The sequence below is a fragment of the Triturus cristatus genome, chromosome 5_2 (genome assembly GCF_964204655.1).
Source record: "Triturus cristatus chromosome 5_2, aTriCri1.1, whole genome shotgun sequence".
Classification (NCBI taxonomy): Eukaryota; Metazoa; Chordata; class Amphibia; order Caudata; family Salamandridae; genus Triturus; species Triturus cristatus.
This window is the reverse complement of record NC_140588.1, coordinates 392,942,078-392,964,127: the sequence shown is the minus strand read 5'-3', so window position 1 is coordinate 392,964,127 and position 22,050 is coordinate 392,942,078. Positions and strand designations below refer to the sequence as shown.

The 22,050-nt window shown below is 46.8% G+C and overlaps 1 protein-coding gene across 6 annotated transcripts in view; it reads left to right on the top strand.

Annotated features, from left to right (window-relative positions):
- Window positions 1-22,050, top strand: part of MAK (male germ cell associated kinase) — a 553,788-nt gene that overhangs the window by 486,678 nt on the left and 45,060 nt on the right. For all 6 annotated transcript variants that reach the window (XM_085607273.1, XM_085607269.1, XM_085607275.1 and 3 more), the window contains one exon: window positions 10,954-11,079. In XM_085607273.1, coding sequence (XP_085463399.1) covers window positions 10,954-11,079 — 126 coding nt within the window. The remainder of the gene's footprint in view (window positions 1-10,953; window positions 11,080-22,050) is intronic.

The following is a 22,050-nucleotide window of genomic DNA, read 5'->3' as shown; positions in this document are numbered from 1 at the left end:
GACAAAAAAAAAGAATAAGAAATAAATATCAAATAGTTAACAACAGTAAATAAAATATCTGAAAGAAACAGTTAGTTATAGATTCCTTACCTTAGAAGATCCCCCAGGCGTCAGACTGGATCCAGAAAGTTTTTCATCAGCAAAACCCCTACGGTCGTTAGGTGGCGTCGGTCGACTCCGCGTCCGTCGTCGGCGTCATGGTCGCCGGGATGACATTGCGGAAGTTACTTAGACGCCGCCCTCGCGCGCTGACATCAGTTCTTTCTTTTCTAGTAATTTTTTGACTGACTTTTTGTCGACTTCTTTTTGAGTCTTACATCGACTCCTGGTGCACGAGGGATGCCCGGTTTCAAGGCCTGCGGTTCCTGTTCTTGACGTCTGTAACGGATTCGCACCGCGTGTGCCTCTACTGCCTGGAGCGCGACCACGACCCCAAGTCGTGCTCCGACTGCCGGACCGCGGCCCTGAAGTCTTTGCGGGAGCGGTCCCGAAAGCTCCTCGAGGCCCAGCAGTCAGCTCCTTGTCATTCGAGGTCCCAGTCACGTGGGAGTTCACGAGACCGATCGCGGAGCCATCATCACTCCTTGTCGAAGTCTTCGCATTCGGGTCAGGTAAGTCGAAGAAGTTGAAGAAGCATTGGCGCTCTTCGACTTCCCCTCGTACGCCGTCCGATGCGACAAAGAGTGCGGGTGGTACCACTCCCACGGCTCCACGTGTGGAGCCTTCAGGGTCGACTCCGGCCTTCCCGGGACTGGGAGAGACCCCTGCCCAGCTTCCTCAATTTTACGAAGCAATGCATGCCATCTTTGGGCAGCCCGACTCCGCTGGTGCGCCTTCGGGCCCCGCGGACTCAGCTGGGGGCCCTAGGCCTTTGATGCCGGCAGCTCCGGCCTCGGCTCCTCAGGGCCCCCTTGGATCCAGGCCTGGATCCAGGATCGGCACCGGTCAACCTCGTAACACCTCCACCAGCGTGGATTACACTCGCACCACGAACGCAGCCGGCACCGGCTGGACCTCCAGCCGGCGTCGACCCCGGCTTCCACCACGATGTGGATACGGAGCCAGACCGGCGTCGACCGCTGGGTACTTTTGTGCCTGCATTCCATCCTGGCCATTTTCAGCCAGTTTGGCAGCCAGAGGAGGGTGAGGAAGACTGGGAGGGTCTGAGGACCCCCTCACATCCTAGTTAGAATCCGGACTGGAGAGAGGAACTGGGGGATGCCAGTGGTCTGGACACCTCACCAGAACTTGGCATGTTGTCTCCTCCTACCGTGGCTACGGAGGAGGGAGCGTCTTACACAGTGGTGTTGCGTAGGGCGGCCGAGGCCCTAAACCTCGAGCTACCTACTTTGGCAGTCAGGACTAACCTCCTGACAGAAGTGCTTCACCGGGCAGTAAGCTTACCTGAGCCCCTGCTGCATTTTAATGAGGCCCTCACGGACATCCTTTTGGGCACCTTGTCCAGGCCCACCACAGGGTCTCCTGTGGATAGGATGGCTGCACAACTCCACCGCCCGGCCCCTGGTGACCCCACTTTCCTCTCCCAACACCCCTCCTCCAAGAGCTTGGTAGTCCAAGCCTCAGCGTCCAAAAGCGCATTCCCTACTGCACCACCGGACAGGTAATCCAAGAAGCTGGATCAGTTTGGGAAGAAGTTCCTCCAGCTTAGGTCTGCGGTCAGGGAACACCGCATACCTCTTGGGCCGTTATTCCCACTCAGTGTGGGATATGGTGACGCAAGTACTGCCTCAGTGTCCGGTAGAGACCCGGGCCGTGCTCTCCTGTGCTGTTGCAGAGAGGAGAGACGCAGCAAAGTTCGCCATCCGCTGTGGACTGGACACTGCAGACTCACTGGGTAGGACCATTTCAACGTCCGTGGCGCTTCACCGTCACGCCTGGTTGAGGACGACTGGCTTTTCTGGGGATGTCCAGAACACCTTGATGGACATGCCCTTTGATGGACGTCGCCTGTTAGGCGACAAAGCAGACAATGCGCTATAGCGCTTCAAGGACTCTTGGGCTATGGCCAAGTCCTTGGGCCTCTCCACCACGTTTCCTGCACGGTCTGCTTTTCGGCCCTTTCATGGCCAAGGAAGGGGTGCCCCAACACGTTCTTTTCAGAGCCACAGGCCAGCGCAAGCTGTTCAACCTCGGGACGTCAGAACCACCGACGTGGTTCTGGGGGCCAGCGGGAGTGCCAGTTTACCCCCACCTCCCACCCTCTGCCTCAGCCTCAGCCTCCAAACCCTCCTAGTGCAACCTTTCAGGCCCATCAAACAACAGTTGGCGGCAAGATTCGCCATCACCTCCCCAACTGGTGCACCATCACGTCAGACAGGTGGGTTTTGCAGATAGTCCAAAGGGGCTACTCCCTCGCCTTCGAGACTATTCTTCCAGCCATGCCACCCCAGTACCATCGCATGTCGGGGGATCATCTGGTCCTCCTCCAACAGGAAGTCACGGCTCTCTTGGCCAAGGGAGCCATCAAGCACGTTCCTGCCCCAGAAGTAGGTCGTGGTTGCTATTCCCACTACTTTCTGGTGCCCAAGAAAGTTAAGGGCCTGCGTCCTATCTTGGATCTCAGGGATGTCAACCGCTTCCTCCGGAAGGAGAAGTTCAAAATGTTCACCCTGGTTCAGGTCTTGTCTGCCCTCGACCCTGGAGACTGGATGGTAGTGTTGGACTTGCAGGACGCTTATTTTCATATCCCCGTCCTGCCAACCCACCAGCATTACCTGCGGTTCATGGTAGGCCACGAGCATTTTCAGTTTACTGTGCTCCCCTTTGGCCTTACAAGCGCCCCTCGGGTGTTCACGAAAGTGATGGCGGTGGTCGCAGCTCATCTGCGCAGATCAGGGGTTTCAGTCTTCCCCTATCTCAACGACTGGTTGTTGAAGGCTGAATCGCTCCAGGCAGTCGTCTCCCACCTCCAGACTCTGGCTGACCTCCTGCATTCGCTGGGGTTCTCCATCAATGTGCCGAAGTCGCACCTGACCCCCTCTCCGAAGCTCCTCTTAATCGAAGCGGTTCCGGGCACAACTCAGTTTTGGGTTTCTCCTCCCGAACAGCGAGTCCAGGATATTCGGGCTATGATTCCGATCTTTCAGCCGCTATTCCGAGTTTCGGTCAGGATGACTCTGAGGCTGCTGCGCCTCATGGCCTCCTGCATCCTGCAGGTCGATCATGCCAGGTGGCATGTGCGGGCTCTGCAGTAGGACCTGAAGTTCCAGTGTGCGCAGCATCAGGGGAATCTGTCCAATTGCGTCCAGATCTCAGACGGCACTGCAGGACAATTGCAGTGGTGGCTCACAATCCAGGATTGGGTCAACGGCAGATCCCTCTCCCTTCCCCAACCAGAACACAGTGGTGACAGACGCATCCCTTCTGGGATGGGGCGGCCACATGGGAGAGGCGGAGATCAGAGGCCTCTGTTCTCCGGTGGAGTCCGAGCTTCACATCAACCTTCTGGCGCTCCGGGCGATCCGTCTTGCACTAAAGGCATCCCTTCCCTCTGTCCGGGGAATAGTAGTGCAGGTGTTCAAAGACAGCACCACCGCCATGTGGTACTGCAACAAACAAGGCGGGCCGGGGTCATGGACCCTATGTCAAGAGGCCCTCCATCTCTGGACATGGCTGGAACATAAGGGCATATCCCTGGTGGTTCAACACCTGGCAGGTTCACTGAACGCCAGGGCGGACGAACTCAGCTGCAGGTGCATGATGGATCACGAATGGCGTCTTCACTCGGAGGGGGTGCAAGGTCTCTTTCAACAGTGGGGAGAGCCTTGGTTAGATCTATTTGCCACCGAAGAGAACGTGCAATGTCAGCAATTCTGCGCGTTGGCATTTCCAAGGCGGCACTCGCTAGGTGACGCTTTTCGTCATGAGTCGAGTTGTGGTCTTCTATACGCCTTTCTGCCTAAATCACTTCTACCCAGAGTGCTGAAGAAGATCAAGCACGACTAGGCCCAAGTAATTCTTGTGGCTTTGGACTGGGCACAAAGAGTCTGGTATCCCGAGCTGCTCAACATGGCCATCGATCCCCCGATCCGACTGCCCCTTCGGGAGGATATTCTGTTGCAGCAGCAGGGGATGGTCCTTCACGCCAACCTGTCCAGCCTCCGCCTCCTTGCGTGGAGATTGAGCGGCGGCAGTTGACATCATTTGACTTGCCTCTCGAAATCTGTGATGTAATTATGGCAGCCAAGCGTCCCTCCACTAAGACGGTATACGCCTGCAGATGGAATAAGTTTGTGGCATGGTGCACAGTAAAGGCTGTGAATCTTCTTTCTGCCCCTCTTTCTGAGGTTCTCTTGTTCCTCCTTTCTTTAGCTCAGCAGGGCTCTGCTCTGGGCACTCTTAAGGGCTACCTCTCTGCCATTTCAGTCTTTCTCAGGCTTCCTGATCATCCTTCTCTTTTCAAGTCCCCTGTTGTAAATAGATTTCTTAAGGGCATTACTCATCTGTTTCCTCCTGTTCCCTTCGTAATGCCTCAGTGGGACTTGAGCTTGGTGCTCACCTATCTTATGTGCGCTCCCTTCGAGCTGCTACATAACTGTCCTCTCAGACTCTTAACTCTCAGAACTGCTTTTCTGGTGGCCATCACCTCTGCGCGCAGGGTGAGTGAGCTACAAGCTCTGTCTTCCAAGCCACCCTTTCTGGCTGTTCATCCGGACAAGGTCGTCCTCAGAACTCGACCTTCCTTTCTTCCAAAGGTGGTCACGTTTCATGTTGGCCAAACCATCACTTTGCTCACCTTCTTTCTGCCTCCGCATCCTTTAAAAGATGAAGAGAGGCTCCACCGACTGGATCCAAAACGTGCGCTCTCGTTCTATTTGGATCGCACCAAACTATTCCGGGTGGACGACCAGCTTTTTATTGGTTACATGGGCGCTAGGAAAGGTTGGGCCATGCACAAACGGACCATCTCCAGGTGGGTTGTTATTTGCATTAAAGCCTGTTACTTTTTGGCTAAGAAGGAGCCTCTAGTGGGGCTGCGTGACCATTCTACCAAGGCGACGGCAGCGACTACTGCTTTGGGACGGGGAGTCCCCCTGAATGACATCTGTCAGGCAGCTACGTGGGCATCGCTGCACATGTTTGCGAGACACTACTGACTGGACAGCCAAGTCCGAAGAGACGGCTTCTTCACCCGTTCTGTTCTCCAAGACTTTCTGGTGTGATCTTGGTTCGCAGACCCACCTCCGGGGTTGGTATTGCTGGGGTATGTATTCTAAGGTAAGTAATGTTTAACTAACTGTTTCTTTCAGATGAACAAGTTACTTACCTTCGGTAACGATATATCTGTAAGAAACATAGGTTAGTTATAGATCCCTTACCGCCCCACCCATCCTCCCCGTTCTGCGCACTGATTTCTAGGGTTAAGGAATTCCTTTCAGGGCCCTAGTTTTGTGCACCAGTGGTCAGTGTCTTGCATGGCTCGGTGTTCCTGCCACGGAAAGTTGTGTACAGAACTGACGTAAGCGCATGAGGGTGGCGTCTAAGTAACTTCTGCAACGTCATCGCGGCGAACACTACGCCGACATCGGACGTGTAGTCGACCGACGCCACCTACCGATGCACAGGGGTACTGTTGACTAAAAACTTTCTGGATCCAGTCTGACCCCTGGGGCATAAGGTAGGGTATCTATTCTAACCTATGTTTCTTACAGATATATTGTTACCAAAGGTAAGTAACTTGTTCTTTATTTTTAAAGAAATCTCCATGGAGATTTATAAAGCACTACCATGGTTTAAAGGCTATTGAATATACTGTGTCTTACGTTGACACATTATAAACTGAATGCCTGTCACCCCAACATCAAGGTTTTTCTTAAAATGAACCATTTTGGAATTGCACACATAATGTGGCATTTCATACATGCGCAGCCTAGCCCAAGTCACTGGGACTCCATTTACCCATTAAGCCCTGCTGATTGAATGTGCATGCGCGAACACACACTAGTAAGTTGAACAAAGGGATATAGAGATAGATAAAGGATTGATGGTACAAGCACTGGCTAACCTCGTCTTCTGTTTATTGTCGCTCTTTATCTTTCTTTTTACTATGTGTCCCCTGACATAACCGCAATAGTGTGTGACTACTGGGGTATGTAACCCACTTCTCCCAGTTAGCATCTTTCCTTCCTACTCCGTGTAGGTAATTTGCTTGTGATTATCATATGTGCATGTTACTGCATCCTTCATTTTTCACAGATTAAGTGATTACGGAAAACTAGAAAACACATATTCGTATTTGGTTCTGTGTTATGTCTGTGAACATTTTGTTTTGTTGGTTTCTACCACAATATTCACATTGAATTTTTCTTAAAGGGGCTGTTATGCTCACTGATTGGGGTGATTGGGAAACTTCACCATCAAAGTGCATATGAAGATTAAAACAGGTTCAAGTCCAATGTTGTTTATCTTTTTCAGGACCTAGGGTGAGCACATCATAGGGACAATGGGAATTCTGTCCTTTGCATGCTGTTTATGTTATGTGTTGTGTATTTATCCCGACAGAATTTTGTTAGGTTTGCTGACATTTCCAAATCAAATTTTCCCAGGTATATTCTTTTATCCAGTCCCAATGGCCATTACACTTCAGGGCTGAAATATGTTGACTTCTTTGAGGGGTGTAGGACCAATATCACCATAGGCACCTCTTCCTTTATTGGTTTTTAATCATACCAGGAACACTACAAATAAATTGATATCTGGGTTTTCCAAGGTATTTATGCTAAAACCCTGGCAGGAGACTATCCAAGGTGCTCCCTGGAATATGGTTGAGCCCATCCTGGTTTTTAGGGACCAAGATGAGACCCCATGATGAAGCATGACACCAATAGGGTGTGTGAGGGTCTAATAAAGAAAAAAAGAATTACGTTGACTTGTTACAGTCAAGCCTTACGCCTTATATAATAGGATACCTTTTGGTGTGACAAGTTTAAATCGGAGTACGTATCCTAGGTTTTTCCTGTCATCCCCTCCTTAGCATTCAGTTCACCTGCAGGCCTCCCCTTGCTACCATTTATGTGGACGCTTCATTGATCACACACACACACCCAGATAGACATATTGGGGATGTATTTGTGGGAAGCAGTGTGGCTCTGTAAAGCATAACCCGGTGATATACCTCTCAGATAACGTAGACAATCCTTCTGGTGTGGGAAGTTTACCCCTATGTGAGGACAGAAAGATTGTACCTTAGGGCAGTATTTCCCATTGTGATTTTTAGTGGGACAGGAAAGTCCTGGTCTATATGAAAGTAATATTTAGAATGATTATCCCTGTTTATGCACCAGTGCAAAGTTACTGAAGTATGTGCCTAACTCCAGTTTTAAAAACAAACATGTGCAAATCTGTTAATCTCCTGTGCTTAAAATAAAATGTATCTTACCTTGTGTAATATAATATGTTGCTCATGTAAAGTGCTCCAGAACCATTGAGCTGTGTTTGTGATATATAATACAGATATATGTATATTCACTGGTATCAACTCAACGATTTTTCAGAACTCTTGTGATTTTAGTGGACAGATGCCACAGGCCAGTACCTCACTCTGAAACATGCTACAGGCTGTAGTGCAGTCCATCATCTGCTACTTTTAAGGGCAGTCAATATCATGGCCACAGTCCTATATTGAAGGGCGTGGTCAAGGTTGTGACATTTACATACAATTGTTGTTATTACATTAAAAACTCACCCCGAGACCTGGCCCACTAAAACGATGTGGAGGAGGAAATTAGCTGAGGAACATGGAAAGGAATAACAAGGAGAGTCACTAACTTTGCCACTCATGCACAGGGGCAGGAGACACACTTGAAGATCTAGGTTAGGGGATTCCACTCTCCATCCCAATCTTATTCAATAGGCAGGATAGATTACTGTTTTTGCTGACTAGAGTTTGGGGATGGTGAGGCGCTATCAGACATTTTATGGCCATACCCTGGCTTGCAGTATGTTTGAAAGGTGATTTTGAAGGCTTTACAGCATTCACAAGAAGCATTATTCTGACGTTTTGAGGGTTCTTGGTCCTAGGATCCTAGAATTGTTTACCCATTGAGATCCTTTGCAATTAGGATAATATCTCAAAAAATCAATAGGGTAGAAAGACGTCAGCTAGTGTTCCACTCAACTTCCCAGGGAATATCAGTGAACAATTAATAAGAGTGGAAGAGCACATTATCTAATAAAGGATCGCCAACCAAAATTGTTGTAAGACCCTCAACAGTTCTGTTCTGTCAGTGGCATGTTTTCCGCTGACGTACTTAGTGACTGATAGTTACATCATTGAGTTTGTTTTCCACCAGGAGGAACTGTCTCTCGTGCCAGAGACTATCTGGGATCCATTATGTGATCAATACACTTACAAATACCTCCTACCTCCAAAACCCTGTGGCTTTTATTATTACTTAAAAAGGGGGCAGTGGCATGATTAAAGGAAGAAAGATGTGAATGGAGAAAAATTAGGTGTCTCGCACATCTATATATGAAAAATTGAGGTCAGCATATTTCAGCCTACTTTGCGCCCTTGTGGGTCAATGGCTGTATTGCTTTGCACTCCCAAATATTAGAAAAGACAGCTCTCCCACATGGAAGCACACACACGTCGGATCAAGAAAAGACCTGGAAAATGAGGCACATCAAAAGTTTTAAGAATAAAGTGTGTTTTTTTGTGCAACGCTCTCTAACAGAGAGGCTTTCCCAGATGTCAAAAGAAACACCATATAAATGTATAGAAATATATATATGTGCAAGCAATGAAAACACACTTATAAGTAAGAAAATGCTACTGTTAAATGCATGGAATAAAATACAAGCAGATAATGATACTGGACGTCCACTGCAAGAGATAAACACTGTTAAATGCAAATAATCAGACACAAGCAATAAACCCTGTCAAAGGAAAGCATGAAAGATATATACACAGAATACATCAGATGATTATAACCACTGGAGATTTAAATGTGCACACAGACACACTCACACATCACAATGCCAATAATCAGAGAAAATTAGTCAACTACTGCAATAACTTCATCTTAGCTCACTCCAGACTGGGGGATTCACAGCCAGAATCAAGAGACTGAGCAAGCCGGGAACTGCTACACTGACTTAGACGCGTCCATCCTTCATTCAGGTCCACAATCCCCCTCTCCAAGTCAACAGACCCCAGTTTTATAATCTCAATGCACCAGAAGTTTCCGAGAGGACCTCCTCTGCACCAAGGAAACTTTCTTGAGTTGGGCACACTCCCACAAGCATTCCAAAGTCAAAGAAGTCCTCACGTATTCTGCGCTCCCACGTGTTCCAGCCCCTTAACTTAGCGAAGCTTAAAGTAGAAAACATCTCCAAAAGTACAGAAAACAATCTTGAACGTGAATAGCCTAAACAACTTGAGTGATCTGGGGCCCTGCTTCTGTGTGCAAAGCTCAAAGTAGACAGAGTCAGAATTCAAGATGGCATGAAGGCATGTCAAAGCCAATGGTAAAAACTTCATAAAAGTTCCCAATACACAACACAATACATATTTGTGCACACACCTTGGCAAAGCTGTAAAAAGCAAACATTCCCACTCTGAAGCTTTAAGGAGACACAAAATGCAAGCACAAGTCAGAGTGCACATGCAAAAAATGATGTTATATATTCAAGCTAGAATAAATCAAAACACCTAAAATCAAGTAAAATAATGGTAGTCAAAGGTCATCATGTGGTCCCAATACATGGGAGCTCCTCTGGCACTACAACGGCTTTCGTCAGGACCATAGGTCTAGTTTCGCAACCCTTCCGAGAACCAATCGGGATACTTTTGCTTGGTTGTGTTGATCTTCTCTTGATAGAGAATTGGAGGACACTCTGTCCTTGCCGTAAATTACACCACTGTCGGGCTCTATAGGTCTAGAAAGGAAAGCGGGGCACTGACATTCCGTGGCACTTCAGATACCGCTTTCCTCAGTGTCCCTCCCGGCCTGCATCTTATGGATTTTTCATATATAGATGTGTGAGACACCTTACTATTCTCCACGCACATCACATTGGCTTGTATTCGCGCTATGGCAAGACGGACGATGGAGCGAGCTCTCCAATTCCATCGGACTGTGCAAAAAACAAATAAACAAGTGCTGTTTGTGTGTTAACCATTTTTTAAGAAATGCATTAGTTTATGTACACATGCATGCATTTTAGTGATATGTGTGTATGTGTTCAAGGGAGACGGTCTGAACACACAAGTACTCCTATGGAGAGTTTGAAAACAAGGAAAAAAATAGCTCCATAAACCAGGAGCAGTGTAAGGAGACATGTGCTTGGTCCATACGCTATGGGAGGGCCAAACACAAGAAGAGTGCTTGACGCCCACGTGGAATGACAAGTGGCATAAAAAAAAATGAAAGCGTTGTTGAGGTTTACCAACGGTAGGAGATGGGCGGTCTGTAAGCCCAAAGATGGAACACAACACTTCTCTTCGAGACAGCACATGTGCTGTCAAGCGGAGACCTAAAAGTCAACTTCGGGTTGGATTAAAAAAGGTTTTACCTATGAACATACTCCTTTAAGAGTCACCAAAGGAATTGCTGTGGTCTGAAATGTAGATATATGGGAGGTCATATAAACTAAACCATCTTCTCGGATTGAAATTTAAGCATGCATACTGTTCTGGTTGAGTAGATTGGAATATAGTACCAGGTTCTCTTGGGTAGTAATTCTTTAGTGGATAGCTTAATGGTGTTTGGTCGTTTATACATTTTTTAACCTTTCTTGGTTACCTAATTAGAGGTTTGTATGTTTAAGATGAATAATTTCCTGTTCGGTAATTCAGTTGTTGTTGCAGCAGTTATTAAGTTGCACAGACGGCTAGGCATGGGTATTTGTATAAATAAAAGAAACAATCTGCTTCTTTCCAGAATAAAAATTACAGTTTTTAATCTTAACAACATTTTATGATGTTTGCAGGATATTATGGAGGTGTTGGAGGGGCTGGATACAACCCACCCGGGGGATACATTCCTTCTTTTCACAAAAAAGAGGTGGGATCGGCCGGGCAGAGGATACAGCTTGCGCCCCTTGGAGCAGCATCACGTAAGCTTTTATTTATGATCTTCCATTGGTATCTATTCTCTTTCATGCCACTTGCAGGTCAGAGCAAAGGGAAAGAAGGGCTGACATGCAGCTGCCCTCTTGGGAGACCTTGCTTTTTTCTGTGCACTCCTTGGCTCCATCCAATGGACTGATGGTGTCAAATAAATCAATAAATGAGGCTACACTTTTGTTGGACGTTCATGACGTGTGTGGGTGTGTGTGTGTGTGTGTGTGTGTGTGTGTGTGTGTGATGTGCGTGTGTGTCTTAGTGATGTGCGTGTGTGTCTTAGTGATGTGCGTGTGTGTGTTAGTGATGTGCGTGTGTGTGTTAGTGATGTGCGTGTGTGTGTGTGTGTGTGTGTGTGTGTGTGTGTGTTAGTGATGTGCTGGCAATTTTATTGTGTGCAGTCCAGTACGCCTCTACTGCACCTTATCGTCTCTGTTGTCCCAGTCTCCCAGAGCTTTGGGACCCATTCAGCGAGTACTGTCATTTGAGTCAAGGGGTAGGGGTGCCTCTAACAGGCCGCAGATCAGGGCCACATGGTGAGCCTTGCATGCAGGGTCAGTGCAGCAATTTGCCCTATCTTTCAATAGGCATGATTCAGTTAAAGCTGAGTGTTAAATGAGGCTGTGTAAAAAAGATAGAACATTTTCTCTTGTAAAAAGTTTTTTTTATTTAACTTCAGACCTGAACCCTCATCACTCTTTTTCATGACAAGAGTCTTTATTATTTGATTTTAGGTATCATCTGAGACAGCGCATTCGCTTTCACTTGCAAGACACTTTGTTTATTTAAAGGAGGAGGCTTAGAGCTTTCCCATTGCTTACCATTGGTTGGATTCATCATAACACATTGCCTTGCTTCTCTTTGGCCAGCACATTCTGGTTCCACTTGCTCTTCGTCTGTTTTCTCTCCAATGGAGCATTGTTCAAGTACTGCTTCCATGCCCCATGTCCTTTCACAGCTCGCACTTTTGGAGCTACTTTTTAGGTCTCGCCGAATCAGCGCGCAAGCGCGGCTTCAGGAGTGAACTCTTGGAATCCGTCTGCACCTTTTGGAAAACTCGTGCATGTACTGCACTGTTTCCAATGAGTGCTCGCGCATGTACGGCATACACCTTGCGGGGGCGAGCAGCTGCGCCATCTGTTTGCAATTAAACAGATGGCGCCGCTGCTCGCTCCCGCAAGGTAAACGCTGTACATGGACTGAGCCTCGAAACCTCGCCCCCGTTCTCCACCGTGGCGTTGCCGGCCCCGCTCCACTCCAACCCCCCACTTGCTAACTCGGGCCATCTGTTTCAGACCTGCCACTACCAAGCTTCAAAGCAATCTTATTTACCAAATTGAGTAAGGCAATTGTAGAGGTAAACGTCTTTAAAATAAACGGCTCTGCTGGTTAAAAAGAAGCATTTATTTAAACACAATACTGTGTGCGTTACCTAAACCAGTGAACAGTAATGGGTCAATGTTTGGCACCAGAAACTACCATGGCAGCAACCTTCGTGCCTGTCAAAGAGCCCATTAACCGTCATTGCTCCATTAAGAGCGTAAAACCAATTAACACACGCAATAAGCGTCCTCTGTAAAGTATGTTATATTATGGTAAAGTTCTAACTACCTTTTCACATGTACCATTAGAGAATGCATGCATCGGTGAACTTCACAATGTCACAATTTTGCGCTGCACTGAAGACTGGCGATAATGCCGTTCCGCAGCTACATAACCCCTAGTATTTCTTTTGTCATACGCGGGTACACATTAAGATGGATACTAATGAAACTGAAAGAAGATTTGCCAATCCAGGGAGGTATTGTGACTACCCTTTGCGTAAAAGATGTACATTAGATTGTTCTAAGCTAACTTTAGTTTTTGGGGCATCTTAGTGCAAAGTATATGCATCAGAATCGTGCGCATAATCTCTTTTATGTCAGTGGTAGTTGAGGCTGTTTTTTTGCTTGGGTGTGTACCTCTTATGAACGTCTGCCACTGAGCAGCCAAATGTGTTGTAGAGAATGCCAGGCTGTAACACTGGGTAGACCGGACCTGGGCGAGGAGCACTTGTGTACATAACACGTGCACGCAGGTTCCTTTCAAACCTTGCCCTTTGTCTGCAGCCCACGGCCTCTCCCCGAGTAAATCTGATGATAATAATACAAGCGCCGTTTAGTCCCAAAGATGATATATTATTTATAAACATAATGCGCTTCACCTATAAGTTGGCCAGTGGGGTTACTCAAGGTCAAGGCAACGTTGTACACAAAAACAAAAGATTGAATCCTCACAAATACTATAAGTAAAACAATCACTGTTTTCCTAGTTTTCACGTGGGACTGAGAACAAACATACTGCTTGTTTTCCCCAATCTCTTTGTGGGGCTGAAACAAGAATCCTGCTCCGAGTGCAGTTAGGTGTGATAAATGAATGCAGCGAGTTCTAACTAGTAACGAGGCAGGGCGGCCAGGCCAATAACAGATTGTCTTACTTTCAAGGCCATCAATAAGCAAGTATAATATTACAACAGCCACTAACGATATTAGACAAGCATTGGCATAGCCAATAGGTCTCGCCTTTGGGACCTTATAAGTATTTAATTATGCAGCACAATATCCTTGGTGCAACATCAACTGTTGTATGGCTAAACACTTATAATGTCCCAAAGGTGAGACTTATTGGCTATGCCAATGCGTGTTTCCTTTAGTTGCAGCACTCAATAAGAAGAGTGAAGGCCGTCATTCCCCCATCCCATTCCGTGCTGTTTGTCCCTTTCCGGCATTGTTCTCTCCTCGTCTCTCCTGCGTTGTTGCTTGCCAACTCTGTCCCGCATTGGTGCGTGCCCCATCCCACCCGTGCTGTTGCTTGCCTCATCCCACCAGACCCCTTCCAGTGTTGGTGCTTGTCCTATTCCTCCTGGCCCCTGCCGTGTTGTTGCTTTCCCTGTACCTCCTAAACCCTCCTCTGTTGTTGCTTGGCATGTCCCTCCTGCTCCTCTTGTTATGTTGCCTGACCCATCTCTCCCGCCCTCTCCTGTGTTGTTGCTTGCCCCATTGCTCCTGCCCCATCCTACATTGTTGCTTGCCCTGCCGTTGTTTCCCCGTCCCTCCCTAACCCTTCCGGATTGTTGCTTTTCTATTATTGTTGCTTGCCCGTCAGAGTTGGTAATGCCGTCCCTCCTGCACCCCTCCTACATTGTTGCTTGCCCTGCTGCTCATGCCCCTCTCCTGCATAGTTGCTTTCTTATCCCACCTGCCCCTCTCCCGCATTGCTTGCCCCATCCCCGGAGCTCCCAGCTTGATATTGCTTGCCCTATCCCCCCACCCGTCCCACATTTTTGCTTGCCCTGTACCCCTACCGTGTTGTTGCTGATGAGATGACATGACTAGTTCTGGCAGCATCATAGCGTTTTGTTTTTCTATAAATCAACCATGCTGCTCAGTAGTTGCACTCCTGTACAACACAGGTAAAGGGTTTGAAGAAGCCAATAGCTCTCACATAGGCAATACCTGTTGGCTTTGCCAATGCTTGCCTTTAAATTCCTCATGTGACATGATGACCGATATGGACTTCCAAATATATATCTCCATTATTTCATTTTTATTGTTATGGTATTTCATAAGGAGCGCAAATTCCTGAGTCTAGTACACATCCACACGTTTGCATTTGTTATTCCTAAATGCTCTGTTATATATTTGCCTTACAGATGACCATTATATAAATGATTGAAAACTGAAAATTGTAATTTACAAATCAAAGTTAACAACATCACAAGAGGAGTAAGAGGGTTTTTAAAAAGGAGTAGCAACAATGCTAAAGTCTTGAGCATTTATTATTACGGTGTAGAGTGCTTAGTCAATCCATTTCTCCTGAAAACGTATTCATTTGTGTGAGTTATGAAATATGGAGATGTATGGTGTTCATGAATACCTCCCCACCTAAGGGCAGTCTTCAGTTTCTCTCTCCGTAAAAATTCATGACAGTTAGGTGGAGAACACCAAGAGAGAATGTGGCGTCGAAGTCCATCACACAAGGCACTCACTGCTTCTTTCATTTTTAGGTCTCGCTGGCGTTGCAGCGCGAAGCGCTGCCGCCAACGAGACTACTATTGTTGCCGTGTTTGCTCCCAAGGGAGACAGACCGGGGCACGTGCAGCGATCGGGGTCTGTGGACGCGCTTCTGCAGACGCACACGCACACACACGCGCGCGTGCACACACCCCGCCGCTGCCCCGCCGCTGCCGACACCCCTCACGATGGCACGGTGCCCAAACCTTTGATGTGATGAAGGCCGTCTTCGTGCACTCTAATCAGGAAAGACTCACAGAAAGAACGGGGTTTCCAGCAGGGGGCGCCCGAAAGCCGCGCACCGTGCCAGTGATTGGAAAGGCGGAGAAATGCAGCTGGTGTAACCTGCGCAGTGCACAGTGCGAGGAACTGCCTGTCCCGCTGCAGGAGCGCTCGGGGTCCCACCCCAGGTTACCTCCGCCGATTCCTAAACTGAAAACCCTAGTTAAAGGATCGACCCGCCGCTGTGAATACTTCGGTAAGTCAGTGCTACAGAACTAGTACGACTTAGATTACATTAATGGAATTGGTTCCAACTTGGAGGGTCCTCAGAATTGAAGCCGGTTATTCTTCGAGACGAAGAGGGGAGGATGATGTATGTGATTGGACCGTTCGATCGAAATAACGCCGCAGAAACACGCCCGAGGAACTCCCTACAACCACGTATGTTCCATTAGCGAATTGGTAAAACTGCGCTCCTGCCAAGGAAAGTGGGATGAGATGCAGCAGCCAGCATAGAACCGTGGGGTAATGCGCCTGTTGCAGTGTGTATAGCGATTTGGCTGTCGCTTGGGGGATATCGAATTACATTTAACTATGGTACGGGGAAACAATACAAGTGAACGTTTTATGACAGGGTACAACTACAAGCTGCCACATGGACATCATATGTGGCTCGGCAACTGCATTAATTAAAGCACCCTTGTTCACATGGAGTGTGAACCCGTGACATTCCAATGCCATTGCAGGTTTACTACAATCTCCACTTCTTTTTCATCATCTCACGTCAGACAGTCTTGTGGCATCCTTCTCACCTCCTCTCATTTCTGGTAGTGCTGTCACCCCATGTCTTCCCTCATCTTTCTGCACTCACCCCCTAATGTTCGCTACGTCTGCCCTCGTGTTACCTCTGTCTTCACCATCCATCACCATTGTCCCTCACTGTCTCGTGCCCTCATCTCCATTTGTACCATAGTCTTCCTCACTCCCCCATCTCTATCTCTCATTTTTTGCCTCCATCTCCCACTTTGTAATCTAATCATTGCTTTGTTTGTGTTCATGTTGTCACCTGCTCTCAGCGCACTGCTCTCCCTTCACCTGTCCAGCCGCTCCCTATCTACAGCGAACCTCCACATCTATCTGTGTCCTTCAGTGGTGTAGCAAAGATACTATGTGCTCCGATGCAAGCAAGGAATTAGGCCCCTGGCTGCTGGTTGGGTAATAAAATACAGCTATAATTGGGGTTCGGGGTGCCTCGGTATTACTGCTCCTGCTGCACTATCTGTAGCTATGCCAAGGTGTCCCGCTGCCATCTTCCTCCAGTTCCCTTCTCACCTATATTTCTCTCTCTCTCACATGCAGCTTTTATTCTGTCATTATTGCAAATTGTCGGAAATAGGAACATTTTGGTTTGGGTGCTCAGAAACTGGGAGCAGGGTGTGGCAGCAGAACGGGCATGGAGTCAGGAGGCGCAGCACCGTGAGGAGCAGAGGCATGTCAGTCAGTCTGTGGACGATTATTATTTGTTAATGAAATTCTGTTATCAAATACATTGACAAAGGACAGTGTGATAGGAAAGGTCTTCCGGGTTACATCATTAGCCTGAGGATGCATTTTTAAATAGTTTAGGGTTTAAGGCACCCTCTGCAGAGATCTGTATGTATAGATAGCTGATTGCAAGGGATGATGTGGCTAAGGCTAATGGGGTAGTTAATGCACTTGCTGGTGAGATCTGTGTGTAGCCACTTGTCAGGTTTGAATCATCATAAAAGACCTGACAGTGTTGACCTGCCTGTGTGTATTATGTGTAAGGTAGCTCAGTGGGTTAATGTTTTGGCTGCAGAGCTCCTTGTGTAACCTACAAATTGCAATCGCCAGTGACTTATGCACTCAGTGCAAGCAGCTGCATGTAACGTGCAAGGCATAGGCTTGAATCCTTAAATACTGATGGAATTTGAAAAAGAAGTATTTCACTAAGTGCCCTTTTGCTGTGGGCCCCCATCTGTGTTTATAGCACAATGTGGTTTCCTGGTACCATGGGGCTTCTCCCTACGTCTGTGCTTGGGGCAATGTTACTGGCCTGGCAGGGGTCTAGTTGCAGGGCGACTCCTTGCTTCAAAGGGTAAGCATTCTCTGTATTTTCTGGAAATATTTACTACTTGTGAACCTCTTGTTTATCACCACATACTTACTGGGTTCTGTCTTTCTATCTCGACAGATAAGCTTTGCACCATACCTGAATACTGTGAACCTGTGCCATTCCTTAACTTTGAGAGTTCAGTCCGGGTCGTCCAACTAACAGTTTTTAAGTCTTGCTGGCGTTGCAGCGCGAAGCGCTGCCGCCAACGAGAACTATTGTTGCCGTTGCCGTGATGCCTCTCAAGGGAGACAGACCGGGGCACGCTCAGCGGTCGGGGTCTGTGGACACGCTTCTGAGACGCGCTTGCGCACACGCACACACACAGACACACACGCGTGCACACACCCCTCCGCTGCCGACCCCCCTCACCGCATCCGCGGCTGCCTAACGCGTGCGCACACACCTCGCCACCGAGATGCCTCTCAAGGGAGACAGACCGAAGCCGCACTGTTCGAAATTTACAGATTATATTGGCATTGTCAGCAAATGCCAGCTTGCGGGTGAACGATAGGGTATGGGGGGGGATTAGTCTCTGCACTATGTGGTGCACAATGGAGATTAGTAAATTATATAACGATGGTGTGGGTATAGGATGGCTATGGGTACACACACCCTTTAAAATTAGTGTTCCGTACAGTACGATTGCATGTGCACACCCTTTTATTATTATGGTGAAACTACACTGCACACCCTTTTTTCATGTACGAATAGACATGCGCACAACCTATATTATGTATGCTGGTACTATATGTTCATCTTAAAAATAATAGTTCAAAATGCACAAAAGAGATGCACCGATGCTTATTCTTCCCGCTGAGGAGGCAAAATCATGATGCGACGTCAGGCTCTTGCAACATGCATGGAATTTGCTTGGAGTAAACAAAACCATGTCACCTCGCTACAGAAACAACTGAGATTTTGGAAAGAGGCTGCAGGACGGAGAGAATATTCTGGCCACAAAACAGGATTACACACAACTGTCCCATATGACTGCAGCTGCTCCACTGAAGACCACTCCCAGCGATGACCCCCCCCCACACTCATCACGCCGCCCCTAAGACACACAGCCGCGCCACTCCCACCATGACAGTCTCTGTCTCTCCTCACCTGCTGTCACCCTGCAGCGGCGGCTCCTGCAGACGGCCACTGCACACCTCCATCGCCGCAGCCGGTCACTGCTGCACCAGCCGCTCCCCTTCACTCCCAATTCATAGCAGCTGCCTGGCTGGCCCAGCCTCGTAGGTGTCCCGCCTCCACTTCCGGCTTCCGGGAACGAACAAACTACAGCTCCCGGCGTACCTTGGGTCTACAGCTTCCGGCGCACACTGCGAGTGCTGCCTGCGAGCTCATCAGGCCCCGCCCACTGCCTGCAGATGTTGGGAACGTTAAGGAGAATAAAATAAATCTTTAGAGTTGGACGAGCTAACAAATAAACAGGGGTAGCAGAGGCACGGATCAGTTCTGGCTCCGAGAGTCAGTGCACAAGCCGAGTCTTTAAAATATTTGGCCTTGTAATAGGGTGACCAGATTCTCAAAACAACAAGCATTTGCAATGCAATAGGTCTCGCATTTACACGAGTTAAAGCTATTGGCATTGTAAATGACAATGCCTTTTATTTATGTTTTGAAAACGAAAACAAAAATAAAAGGCATTGTTATTTGCAATGTCAATAGCTCAAACTCACGTAAATGCGAGACCTATTGCATTGCAAATGCTTGTTATAACTCCCGTGGAGAATCTCGTGCAGCCCTCTCTGGGTTCATATTTCTATCTGATATGTGGGAAGAAGATTTTTTAAGAAAATAACAAGATTAGGTTTGTGCACCAAATGAGTGTATTTACTGAAAATGAAAAGCTAGTGTTTGGGTAAAAACATAGTGTAATATCAGAAAATCTCATGCCGATGTCTGGGGGCTAACATAGCTTACTACTAATAATGTACTGTACAATTTGTGGCAAAAAGTATTTTTTCAGAAAATGACAAGATAACATTTGGGAGCTCAATTTACTTTAAAAGTTGTGCTATTGAAGGTACTTGAGAATATTGGGTGAAAATGTTGGCAGCAGTATTAAAAATGTGTTATGCTGATAAGTGAGTCACAGTTCTTGCTGATTTGGGTGCATTTATTGCTGATGTAGCATATTTGCTTTTGTATTAGAGGGCTTTTATTTGTTGCTAAGTTGATTATTTCTTAAGACTGTATTGGAATATTTCAAAAGTGCCCCTTCAGTACTACGAGAGGGACAAACACTCACTCAACCCCATAACACGACACAGCAGAGAGGTTGGTCTGTTCTTTTTTTATATGCCTTTCTAGGTGCATCATTGTGCTGCACAGACTTGAAAGTTCAAAAGCCTCTGCTCTATATGGTGCCTTTTGAGGAGTATTTTGGTCCTCAAAACTATTGTCTACCTCTACAACTGTCTTCCTCTGCAAAGATTAACAGTCGTTTGGCTATCACATCATCCTGTAGATCTGCAAAGATGATTACAGGGCTTAAACCAATATCGGTCTGGGAGCAGTATACTGTATTGAGTCAAAAGCTTATCTTTATATAAACTTTAATACTACCACTCAGTCTCTCTTTCTCTTTTACTTTAACTTTTGATGTAACATGTTGTTTTAGTTATTTCTGCCAGAATACCACTGATACCTTATTTTTAAGTAGTATATCTCTGACAGAAACATAAACTTCAAAATCAGGCCTAAAGTATTGTATATACACCAAAGGAACCTCTCATGGCCACTCCCTGGCAGTCTCCTATCTCCAAACTGCTAAATATTCTTTAGTACTCTGACAAAAAGGTGTTGATTATCTGTGTATGAATTAGCAGAGTCATGATTTCGCACTAGGTTTGTAGCCTGTGTTCATTAAATGTGATCCTTATAACTTTAAATGTTGAAACCCAGAAGATATGTGGCCAATATGGCGAATTCTGTCACATAAGTAAAAATATAAAACCAAATGGTTTGATGTACAGAACAAAATGTAAGTCTGAAGTACACAATGATGAGATCTACTGGCTGAGCACCTCTGCAATCTTTTGACTTGAGCAACAGAGATTAGCAACAAACAAAAGTCCCTCTTCATCTAAATTGCAGCTGTAATTGGTTAATCTTTTGGATTTTGGCAAAATCATTTGCTCATACGCAAAACATTGCAATTGTACAGGATTGGACCCAATGAAGAGTGATATTCTTATTACTTATTCCCCAAACGTTATTTGGGTGTTGCAGAACACAACGTGTTTACTCATGTTTTTCATTCGGAACCAGTAGTGGCACCAAAGTTAAAAGCCCTAGAGCTGCCATTTTGGGTTTGGCTATTGATACCAAATCCTTTGCTCAAGAGGCTAACGGCAATGAAAACAATGCATTATTTCATATGTTCCTATTAGTCCGTGTTTCTTTTTTAATAATCTCTTTTTATTATGTAAATTATTGGTACAGCATATAGCAATACAAACAAGTGAGACCACATCGAATAATAACAGTTAAGTGTCTTATATTCACTTGACATCCCATGTTCTTACTCCTCCCATTCACGACAGAACTCGTGACATGCGTTAACCATGTTGGCCCACTCCCTTGGACTGAGGGGGAGACGCAAATGTTACCTCTATACTTATTCAATTTCCCCCATACCTTGGTCCATTTTTTGGGGCATCCTCTGGTTGTGTAGACCGCCCGTTAAGCTAACATGCACCAATCAACGTCTCACTACCATTCTTCTCGGGTTGGCTACTCAGGAACACCCCATTTACTGGTGATATTACACTTAGCTATTATAAAGCTAGTGGCAGCCCATAGTTGGTCCATGTGATTCAAGTCTGTAGCATCCCAGATATTAAGCAAACGTACCTTGGGCAATAGAGTCCGGGCCACCCCACACACCTCGCTAACCACCTCGTTAACAGCATTCCAGTAAGCTTGGATAATTGGACATGCCCAGAGTGTGTGGAAAAATGTACCTATCCCCCCGCATTTCCATCTACATTCTGCATCACTACTTCAACCCATCTTGACCAATGTAGTGCATGAAATGTATGTTCGATGTAAAACTTTCATTTGGACCAACCGCAGTCGTGATGGTATGGCAACTTGTCTCGCGGGGAGGATAGCACATCACGCCAGTCCTCGTTCTCCAGATCCAGCAGATCCGTCTGCCAGCGTTCATATAGGTCAGGGGAATAGTAGTCCATTTTAATGTATAGGTGGAATTAGTTGTTGAACCATGTGGGCATCCCACTTATAAGAGTAGTACATGCCTACCTTGCTGTACCACTTAAAAACATTGCCTGCAATGTTGTGTTTCATATGTGATGATCTCTTAAACAACTAAAACTATAAAGTTGCTTTTGCAAATAGGGGATGTATAAAGAGTAAATAATCCACCCAGCTGCCAGAGTCCAGACTGGGTTCACTCTCTCTGAAAGATATCAGGTGGGCAGAACCAGACAGGGGTGAGCTTTCTCGTCCATGTTTGCCCTGGTGAAGGAGCCACTATGGCATGCCAGGACCGGGAACGCTTATGGGGGAAATAGAGATCA